The 11,239-nt window shown below is 36.2% G+C and overlaps 2 protein-coding genes across 3 annotated transcripts in view; both read left to right on the top strand.

Moving 5' to 3' along the window:
* The window catches only part of LOC127161527 (uncharacterized), an 8,717-nt gene extending 6,502 nt beyond the window's left edge, over positions 1-2,215 (top strand). The window contains exons 3-6 of the mRNA XM_051104275.1: positions 33-335; positions 833-1,081; positions 1,168-1,233; positions 1,331-2,215. Of these exons, the coding sequence (XP_050960232.1) occupies positions 33-335; positions 833-1,081; positions 1,168-1,233; positions 1,331-1,386 (674 nt within the window). The 3' untranslated portion in view covers positions 1,387-2,215. The remainder of the gene's footprint in view (positions 1-32; positions 336-832; positions 1,082-1,167; positions 1,234-1,330) is intronic.
* Positions 2,216-5,347: 3,132 nt separating this feature from the next.
* LOC127161526 (uncharacterized) lies at positions 5,348-6,967 on the top strand. Of its 2 annotated transcripts, XM_051104272.1 has the most exons (4): positions 5,348-5,484; positions 5,594-5,926; positions 6,356-6,400; positions 6,522-6,967. In XM_051104272.1, exons 1-4 carry the CDS (start codon positions 5,427-5,429, stop codon positions 6,692-6,694), a joined length of 609 nt encoding a protein of 202 aa, XP_050960229.1. In that variant the 5' UTR covers positions 5,348-5,426; the 3' UTR covers positions 6,695-6,967. The 2 variants fall into 2 exon arrangements, with proteins under 2 accessions (XP_050960229.1, XP_050960230.1); XM_051104273.1 differs by lacking the exon at positions 6,356-6,400.
* The last annotated feature ends 4,272 nt before the right edge of the window (positions 6,968-11,239 follow it).

Genomic DNA, 11,239 nt, shown 5'->3' on the forward strand with positions numbered 1-11,239 from the left:
CAGTACATTTATTTTTTTTTGACTGTTTGCAGGAACCACCCAACCTGACCTTAAATCTGTGAAAGGAAAAAAGGGAGGCAGTGTCAAACTGGAATGTAAACTTGAGAACAATGAAGTTGTTAATTTAATCAGACGGTCAAAAATCATCCTTTACTGTCAGAACGAAGAATGTGAGCCTAACACTGAAAATGTACAAGGGATATGTAAAGGAGGAGCCTGTGACATCTACATCAACAATCTGAGCTTCAGTGATGCTGGGAAATACATCCTAAGGTTCACAAATTGTCTAACAGAGGAGGAGCAACAAATCAGGACATACCAACTTCATATTCAGGGTAAAGTCAAAACTGATCATCAGAACGTGCTTGCTGCTTTTCTTTTTAGTGTTGGTAGTGCATATGTAAGGGATAATCAACGGTTTGCAGCACATTAAAGGATTCTAAATGCATGACGTGGAGGCTAAGGATGCCCGACGCAAAGCTTATTCCATAGTCATTTGCCAAGTTATAGACCTCCATCCTCTGTGTGTGTGTGTGTGTGTGCGCGTTTGCGTGCATCAATTAAAAAAGCGCATTAATATTGAACGGTGATTAAACTGACTTGGAACTACCTGTGCATTAAACGGTTTTACTGCATACTTGCCAGCCAATCAGAACCAGTATCCTGACTTTCCATGGAATAAAGTCCTACAAAGGGCATACACACTACATAAAAGCACAATCTGCCAAATATTCATATCAGTGGTCATCAGTATAGGCTTTCCACTGGCTGAATCCTCAATACTAAATGCTTATGGCTTTGACACCATTATAATAATGACGTCTCTCCTCAGATGAGATTTCCGTGAAAATCGGCGAGGAGCTAAAGTTGGATATTCTTTCCAATGCTGAAGTTGTTGAGCATCAGGACAAAACCAGCAAAGAGTGGATAAAGGTCTGGAGCAGAAACAAAGGGGTTCAGAGTGATCGAATGAATGATACTGATGGAAACCTGACCATCATATCATTTACATCCAACGACACTGGAATGTACAGCATTCTGGAGTCAGATGGACAGCCCTTAATCACAGTGACAGTCACAGGTGAGAGAAACTCTGTTAAAATATGATTTTTAAAGTGGACAGATTTGAAATGATGCTAAACTGTGACTATTTAATATCCTCAACAGTATCAAGTACCGAATTAAAGGGAAAACAGGACAAGACACATGAAGACAAAACTCACAATCAAATTCGTAAGTAAACAAACAGCAGGCATTTAGAGTTTAAGTGAGTTTTAAAAATGAAAATCACTTTTACAAATTGTGTTCTCTTCCCATTTCCCCCTTCTAGCTGTTTGGGTTTGGATTTTGATTTTGACTGGGGTGTTTCTGGTGGCTCTGCTCTGATTGCATTAGTTGTCATCAAGAAACGAAAACGTCTGACTATGAATGGGAACAATGAACAGGATTACACCCCTGGGGTCCAAATGTAAAAAACCATACAGGAACCCAGAGCACAAAATGACAGCAATGGTGCATTCAGAGACAACAGATCTGCAGAGGATTCTGTCAGCATATCATTCCAAACTGAACCAGCTGATAAAATGTCTCCACCTACTGGACATTTTAGTTTCATATTTCAAGTATTATTTTATTTTTTAAAAATCATTCCAAATGTATAGACCAGGGGTGCTCAACCCTGGTCCTGGAGATTGACTTTCCTGCAGAGTTCAGCTCCAACCCTGATCAAACACACCTGAACCAGCTAATTAGGATCTGAAGGAGCGCTTGCTAATTACAGACAGGTGTGTTTGATTAGGGTTGGAGCTGAACTCTGCAGGAAAGTCGATCTCCAGGAACAGGTTTGGGCACCCCTGTTATAGACCAAATTAGAGTAGATGTCACAGCTACTTCACTTGCAGCTGCGCATGCATACTCAACAAAATTGTTTTTTACAGTGTCAGCTTAAAATAATTTGTTACCTGGCTGCCTTAAAATTTTAACTGATTCAACTCAAAAATAAGTTTCGTCAACTTAAAATGGTAAGTTGTACTAAGTCACAACTTGTATATAGTATATAGTAGATTCAACTTACTCAGCTTTAAGTTTAACAAAATCACTGTCAAAATCAGAATGCAAATATTTTTTATAGAATACTGTCGTCAAAGACACCATTTGAAGCTAAATACAGATGTTTAAATGGACATAATATTGATGAAAACGGCTATGATTACTCTTTTAAAGCATAAATTGGTTTTAAACAATAGTGCCCGGTTGCATAAAGAACCTTAAGTGTAATTTTCCCTTAAGAGCGCCCTTATGTTTCCCTTACACTTAAGGGCGTTGCATAAAATATCCCTTAAATGTTACTTAAGGGGTTCTTTAGTTAAAACGTCATAGACCCTTAGAATTTCTCTTAAGTATCCCTTAAAACCCTTAGCTGTCATTTCACTAAGTATAACATAAGGTATGGAAAATGTCACGTTAAGTGTAACACAGCGCGCAGATTCAATCCATGATCGTCTTTTTTATATGTAAACAGATTTTAATTTAGGCATAATTACATTCACACATAATACCTCAGACATGAGTCCATCAGACACTAGATTTGTATTCTGTATTTTATTCCTGTATTTTCCTACATATTACCTGGAGATGACTTGAAAAACACACATAAACCATATACTGTCACAATTGTGTGTTTATTATGTTTACGTTCGACCTTAGCTTCAGCGATTACTGCTGTATTCCATCATAACACTTTTATGAGTCTGGATTGGACTTTTAGTGCAAGAGTATGAATGAAGCATACACAGCATGAGAGTGTTCAGTGCTTCATAATGTTCACATCGCCTCAGAAACTCAAAGAGATTTTTCAGACTTTTCGTTTTGAGTGAATTATCAGTTTGAGTTTCCGTCTCACTTGGTCCTTCTCGTTTATATTTGGTTTTCTTTTTTGTTATTGTTTTCTGTGAAAACTTACACCGCTAACTGCATTAAAAAATAACGTGTCCATAGCAACAGTAGATTTTTTTAATGGCAAAACTTGATTCGCTGTCGTAAAATACTTAACAGTTTCTCTTTAGTAAGGGAAGTGTTTAAGGGATTATATGCAACAGCCTTAAATCATCCCCTTAGGTAAGGGGAAATCATGCCTTAAGTTTCATACTTAAGGGAAAAACTTTATTTAAGGTTCTTTATGCAAACCGGGCATAGGTCTACATATTTACTGTTGCACACTATTGTATTATCCCTACAGTTGCAGCATGAAATATTAGTTTAAACCTATTACTATTACCATTTCTACATAACATTTATTTATTTTATCTCACAATTCTGACCTTTTTTCTCGCAAATGCAAGTTTATATCTCCTAATTCAGACTTTGAGTTTGTCAATTCTGAGGGGAAAAAACCCAGAAGAGCCAAGGGGAAAAGAGAGAATGAGCAGTTGGTTTTCCTTATTAGAAGTGTGAAATATAATCTCGGAATTGTGAGAATAAAGTCAGAATTTTGAAATATAAAATCAAATTTAATATTTTATTCCATGGCTCTATAGACTGCCACTTGAAAAAAGTCATTTTCTGCCACCAGATAGGCTCCGCCCGCAAAAAAAACATAATCCCTGTTTCGGATCTGTAAAATCCCACTATCTAAAATCAGTTTCATTGAATAACAGTGCTTATCGCTGAGTCACAAACTCTTGGAATATGCAGAGAACATTTTGAAAATGACATCTAATCAATATCATCTAAATCTAACTATTTTGTACCAATAGTGTAATTCTAAAGCCATAAAGACAAAAGTCTCTCCCAGGCTTTCTACAACTATGATCCGCACACATCTTGAATGTTTACAAACCTGTAATTGGTCTGTATGTTCAAAAATGTAAACATTCTTCACCTAGCATTGTTTATGCTATTGTTATAACATACTGTAAATGTAATTAGTTCACATTATGTTCTCAAACAGAGAACATTAATGTCCTTTACCAGTCACACACTACTGTGCTACAATTTCACACTAATTTTGGCCTGTGCTTAAAACTTTCAATCTCTGTAGCACCAGTGATTTGTACAAAAAGAGTTAACATGCAGCTCTGGTGACTCCTTGATGGAAACGCATAGAACCACTTTATATTGATTTTCACTAACCCTGTCTTTAAAAGTGATCCCCTATGTGTAACCCCACAAAAATATGTTTAAATATGCCAACACCAGAAAGAGCACTTTCAAAGCTGCACAAATGTTTGTCCAATATTAAACATTCTTGAGATTTTTGTCCTTGCCCTCTTGCCTTTGACTGCTTTTTACAGTATTTTTCTTTGTATGTGTATGTATGTATATGTATTATGTATTTTTTTTTTTTTTAATCTTGCTGCTTTTTAAATTTCATAACTACTTTTGATACAGTTCTTTTTTTTAAATGCTGTAATATTTTAATATTTTTGTATTGTTATGCACAATACAATCCAGAAGCAGCACAATTTTTGGATTTTTGATGCATATTATGCACTTATTTTGCATACATTTTTACTGCAATTTTATTTTTGTTAAAAACTGTACCAAATTGTGTTTCAGATAAAAACATCAATCTTAAGTCCTTCTTATTACATCACTGTGACTGTGAAGGTTTTGTGACCAAGTGAACATGAGACAATGTTTTTCATCAATACAGTATCTGTAATACTTGTTTTCAATCAGTTGTATTCCACTCATGTTTAACACTGACTGTGAAAGACAAAGAGAATGTGAAAGAAAATAAAACTTGTATATGCAGTATTACATCTGTTCTGCTGTCCATACATTTAAACACATCTTGATAAATGCTTTAAAAGTTTTGTGACTCTTTCCTTTGATCACAGAAGGTGTTGGAAGACTAAGCGGCTGTGACTTGTTCAAAACTGCAGCCTAAGCTTCCTGTCTCGCATCACCTTAAAAAAAAAAAAAAAAAAAAAAAAAACAACAAAAAAAAAAAACAGAAAACATATGCACCATTCTGTAACCTCAACACTTTACAGTATGCTTAATTACATGTTACTATTACATGTGGTAACATGAGACTGATATTACAGAATTGCAGTTAATGTAAAGTTATATACACTCTCATAAACAGATTTCATTTTAAATTAGACATCGCTGTCATTTTTTTTGCAAAAAGCTTTTCTGTAATATGGCCACAATTATTAATTGATATTTATCCATGGACTTCTACACAATCTACACAACCCAAGTGTCTATGCAAGCTAACGGGGACCATCCAGTATAAACTGCATTGGAAAATCATGAAAATTTTCATTACAGCAGAAAGATGTTTGATGCAACAAATAGTTGATCTGATACAGAGACTATTCTTGACTGGAAAGGAAATGGAAAGTGTTGTGGTTTAGTGCCGCTGCATTGTGCTGGAACCTTTAGTTTGATTAACACCTTTATGAACGACCGACACAATGGAGAAAATCATTTTCTTCAGTCTATTTTCTTGGACTGTGCAAACCACGTCCCGTGGTAAATATATTCTATTGCAAACATTATAACATTAACATATCTACCTCAAATAAAATAGCTATTAACATAGTATAAATATTTTTTTTTTCTGCAAATGTGTCAATACAAGGATCTTCTGATCTGCTAAGAGTTCAAATGGGAGAAAGCATCAGTCTGAACTGCAGCATGAGAAACCGATATGAAATCGCCTGGTATCACCTCAGATCTGAACAACAACTCGACCTACTGATTTCTGCAGAGAAAGACAACAAAGGAAGAGTTCTTCTGACCAACTACAATACAAACAGCATTCGTCTAAAAATGACTGCAGACACTTGGGTCACCAGAGCCATTCTAGAGATTTCTGGAGTAACAGAGTCAGATTCGGGTCTTTATTTCTGTGGAACAAAGTCTGACGCTCCAGAGATGTTCTTCGACAAACCCATCAGACTGGAGGTCGAGGGTAACAGATTTCAGTTTTTCCTATTATAGCTTAAATTTGTCAGTGCAGGGGGAGTTAGATGAGTTATGTAAAACATTACAGAGCAAGCTTTTCTGATTTAATCCATAAAAGTAGTTTTTTGGCATAAATAAACATAATTAGGTTGATTTAGTGATGCAGGATAGTATGTTTTTCCTTTGAATAAAACCAGTTTTTCCCCTAATACTAAATGAATATTTCATATTCCTTTCATATTGGAAATCAGAGTACATTTTCAGACCACAAACACCTACCAACCTACATTTCTTGAACAGTAAAAACAAATCCTAAAGGCCCTGAAATGCCATTATCATTTTTATTGCATATAAAAACTGCAGCTTATCTTAACTCAGTCTTATACAATTAACAACCAAAAACAGTTCTGTGTGAAAATGTATCATATATTCACAGGTCTTATTGTAGTACAAAAGACAAAAGAAGAAGCTGACAACACAGGTGACATATTATGTTGTATATTTCATTGTTAATGTTTTAACTGCTTTACCGTGTTCTGTATTGTATTTTGTAGTTAACACTTTTTGATGCAAACAAGACTAAATCTTGTCTCTGTCTGCAGACGGGGTGACGGTAACAGAGAGTGTGCTGATGTTCGGAGGTGTTGGTCTGGCTGTGCTTGTGTTTTTTGTGGCTACAATCGCTGCAGGAAGAATCATTCACTATCATGGTTGGCAGAAAGGATGGGCCGCAGCCAAACGCTCATCTCGGATTCAGCACAAATCAACTAAATGACCTCTTAACTACAGTAGATCTTTGCATTGCTGTAGTTTACCACAAAATAAAACAGAAGACTGGGGCTTGGATGTCTTTTCCTGTTGACCAGATCTACTTTCACTTCTGAAAACCTCAGATGTTGTGGCAAATGTCGCCTGTTTCATTACCAGTGAAACTTAAACAGTCAGTAATGATTGTGGTTATTAGGTTTGTTTGGTTCACTTGTGGATTTTTAGTAACATTTATAGAAAACACTGTTACTGTTGCTCTTTTGTAGCACATAAAGCTTGATTAAATAATGTAGTCAGATGTCTTAAGGTTAAATGTATTCTTTGCAGTTTAAATAAACTGCATTAAAACTGAGAAAATGTATGTGTTTTAGCATTTTCTGAAAACCTTTAGAAAAACCTGATCATTATGCTAAACCTCTACATAACAACTGAATTTTTATCTAATTGATTTGGGTTACTGCAGGAGTGAATGGTGGTAGATAAAAAGCACATTTAAAGGAGAAGTCCACTTCCAAAACAACAATTTACAAATAATTTACACACCGCCTTGTCATCCAAGATGTGCATGTCTTTCTGTCTTCAGTCATAAAGAAATTATGGTTTTTGAGGAAAATATTTTAGGATTTTTCTTCATATAATGGACTTCATTGGTGCCCAGATTTTGAACTTCGAAATTTTGGTTTAAATGCAGCTTCAAAGGGCCCTAAACGATCCCAGCCGAGGAAGAAGGGTCTTATCTAGCGAAACGATCTGCCATTTTTTTCGAAAAATAAAAATGTTATACTTTTTAAGCACAAAAGCTTGCGTAGAACAGTGTCACATATCATGCGAGGAAGGGGCGAACAAAGATGAAGGTCAAGGATAAAGTCTTTATTATATTCCACAGGTAATTCCAAAACAGGTAAATCCACAGGAGGAGGGTATACACGCATACATTGATGAGACCGGACACCAAACACTGAACAGAATGCAACTTATAAAGACAGGTGATAACGATGAACTTAATTAAGGCACAGGTGAAACAAGGAAAACTAATGATGATTAAACAAGGACAGGAAACAGGAACAACCAAATATGGGCACAAGAAGGAGAAACCAACATAAACAGTCCACAGGGGTGTGACATTACTCTCCCCTCCCGGAAGGTGCATCTCGGAAGGAGCGGGCTCAGGAGGCTCTGGCACTGGAGGGCGCTCAGGAGGAGCAGGCTCTGGACGAGAAGGAGGGCTGGACGGGACCAGCTCAGGAGTGCTGGATAGGGGCATCAAACCCCATGGGGAGCGCCAGGTCCATAATGTCCTCAATGTTAATGTGGCTTGCCACATGAGAGACCGGCGGGTTTGAGTGCTGGGCAGCGGCCGGTGGGTTTGAGCGAGCCGTGGCCGGCGGTTCTGGGCTGAGGAAGCAGATGGAGCTTTGGAGGATGTGGGGGTGTTTGGGGCTGGACAGACAAGGACACAGGTGAAACAAGGAAAACTAATGATGATTAAACGAGGACAGGAAACAGGAACAACCAAATATGGGCACAAGGGGGAGAAACCAACATAAACAGTCCACAGGGGTGTGACACACAACCTCTCGGATGCACGTCCACGGGTCGTTCTTATACGATTCATTCATTTTGAATGAATCTTTATTGTGACTCGCGAAGGACGAGTCATCTCGGGGAGTGATTCGTTCAGTCGTGCATGCGCAACATCTTATTAGGTTCTGTACTGGAATTAGTTCACCTGTTTCGAGTCTTCAGGATTTTCGAGTCATTCATTTATCTTATGGGGCTGTCACGAGACACTGATTTTGCTATAATTAACAAAATGACTTGAAAAAAGATTTGTTCACTTTGCTGAACTAGACTCAGCGTTCCGAGTCGGTAAAATTATTCGAACTTCCCATCACTATTATGAATCATGTCTAGGTTTATCGTCTGTGTACTCTGGCTAAAAAAGGTAGAGAATAGTCCGACATTGTTGTACCTTTTTGTTTGTAAACAGCGTTTGACTTACTTGCACTTTCTTAGTCTTTGTGCATTCGCTTTGTAAACACTGGGTCTGTAGTTCCGCCTACGTTCGGCGTGACCTTTCGACCTGATTCAATAGTACGTAGCATCGTGATTGTGCATGCCAGAACCTGTGTTACACCAGCTTTTGTGCTTAAAAACTATACACATTTTTATTTTCTGAAAAAAAAGAAGACTTATTTCACTAGATAAGGCCCTTCTTCCTCTGATGGGATCATTTAGAGCCCTTTGAAGCAGCATTTAAACTACATTTTGGAAGTTCAAAATCAGGGGCACAATTGAAGTCCATTATATGAAGAAAAATGCTGAAATGTTTTCCTCAAAAACCATAATTTCTTAACGACTGAAGACAGAAAGACATGAACATCTTGGATGACAAGGGGGTGAGTAAATTATTAGTGAATTGTTGTTCTGGAAGTGGACTTCTCCTTTAAACTGAATAATCACTGTGAATTAATTTGGAGGTGTATTTAAGTGGTATGTAACACCTTGCAAAAAAGAGAAAGGAGATCGGGAGGCATCTGTTTGAGATTCAAAAGAATATGGGAACAGGAGATTTGACTTCAGTACCAAGAAAAAGGTAAGAATCAGTTAATACCAAAGACATACAGTCGGGACATAGGGATATATAGAGCAAATGCGATGAACTAGAAATGGCTGAACTAAGTTTTCTCATGTAGTGATGTTAGCCAATCAAAACACTAAATAGAGACTCACGACACTGCCTCTCACACTCAAGTCCATGACAGCTCCTATATCAAAAAAAAAGGAAAAAAAAAAAAAGAAATAGTTTCTGTTGATCTAGTCTTTGCATCTGTTTGTTTGAGGTTTGAGTCAGGTCCCCTCTGTTGGAACAGAATTGGCTAGATGGCACTGTCTCAAAAAATAAATAAATAAATAACATCCTGGAAATGAGATTCTGAAATTGCAGCCTCTGGTACTGCAGGATCACAGTATTGTGGAGCTGGATGTTATTTATTTTTATTTATGAGACAGCGCCATCTAGCCAATTCTGTTCCGACAGAGGATGCATTTAACACAGCAGCTGAATGGTACTCTGTATTGTTCTGTACTAATTTCAGAATACTTTAGTTATATTTAGCAGATCCTGGCAAATATAGTAGGTCATCCTTTTCTTTATGAATTATGAAACTTTATGTAAAGAGTGCATATATTCCTGTGTTCCCCTCTCTCATAAACACTTACGTAGATACACTGTAAAAAATAAAAAACACAATTTGTTGAGTCAGCTTAAAATAATTAGTTACCCTGCTGCCTTAAAATTTTAAGTTCAGTCAACTAAAATAAGTTTAGTCAACTTGAAATGTTAAGTTGTACTAAGTAACAACTTAGATATTTGTGTTTGCTAAACTTAACAGATGGGTAAGTAACCCAGCTGCCTTAAAATTTTAAGTTGATTCAACTCAAATATCTAAGTTGTCACTTAGTATAATTTAAAATTTAAAGTTGAATAAACCTTTTGAGTTGACTGAACTTAAAATTTTAAGGCAGCCAGGTTACAAATTATTTTAAGTTGACTCAACAAATTGTTTTTTACAGTGTAGGTCTCATCATTTTAAGGTAAATGTGTTTAAAACTCTAAAAAGTCAGTGTGTAACTTTAAGAAACTCCTTTTTCTGCAATTAAGCACAATTTTTGGAAGTTGTTTCATAACATTGTTTTTATATATGTACCACTGTTCAAAACTGTCCTAGCGAACCATATTTGGTGGAAATAAACAATTTTAGCATGGTTATGCATGCAATTATTATTATTATTATCATTATCATCATCATTTTGTATTTTAGTTGTGTTTTAGTATGTGTTTAGGAAGTTTTATTCATCCACAGCCATTTTAATTTCGTTAGTTACTTTTTATGGAAAGTAATGCGTTACTTTACTTTTGCGTTGCTTTTTAAATCTGGCCAGGGTTTGCTTGTTTGTTTTTAATATAAAAAGTTATATTTTTGGCAGATGTAAAAGCCTTTTCACACCAAAAGCCTCAGACTTTGAGAAAAGTAAATTCACGTCTGTACAGTAGAAAGCAGAAGAAAAAATGTCAACTCTTCAGCAATAAAAAAGGGAAAACAAATTCATTTTTGTTAGTGAGATGAATTAATGCATGTTCACATTTATCCTAGAGCAAACATCTTTCTCCCGATTTTTCTCAACATGGGGACAGGAGAGCTTTTAATTAATAAATGGGGGGAAAAAGTTATTTAGTTTTTAGTTTTTTTTCGTTCGTTTTTTGAAAAAAGTAACTCAGATATTTTCTTGTCAATTAAAAAGTAATGCGTTACTTTACTAGTTACATGGAAAAAGTAATAGTACGTAACTCGCGTTACTTGTAATGCATTACCCCCAACACTGCAAGTGAGGCATGTTACAAAGGAGAAAATCTGGTTCACTTTTAATATTTAAACAGACACTGATGGCAGACAAAAGGTCCAATGAAGTTTGTGTGCAATTTCTTCTAATGGTGTAAAGTGGTACTGAATAACAATAAAACAAACAAACAAACACAAAAACTGTTGAG

This window comes from Labeo rohita, unplaced genomic scaffold (genome assembly GCF_022985175.1).
Source record: "Labeo rohita strain BAU-BD-2019 unplaced genomic scaffold, IGBB_LRoh.1.0 scaffold_660, whole genome shotgun sequence".
In the NCBI taxonomy this organism is placed as follows: Eukaryota; Metazoa; Chordata; class Actinopteri; order Cypriniformes; family Cyprinidae; genus Labeo; species Labeo rohita.

What these genes read in the sequence shown, in the direction of transcription:
- LOC127161526 (XM_051104272.1), top strand. Translation starts at nt 5,427, where the DNA reads ATGGAGAAAATCATTTTCTTCAGTCTATTTTCTTGGACTGTGCAAACC. An exon ending in TGTGCAAACCACGTCCCGTG is followed by an intron (nt 5,485 to 5,593) that starts GTAAATATATTC and finishes TGTCAATACAAG; the next exon opens with GATCTTCTGATCTGCTAAGA. An exon ending in AGAAGAAGCTGACAACACAG is followed by an intron (nt 6,401 to 6,521) that starts GTGACATATTAT and finishes CTCTGTCTGCAG; the next exon opens with ACGGGGTGACGGTAACAGAG.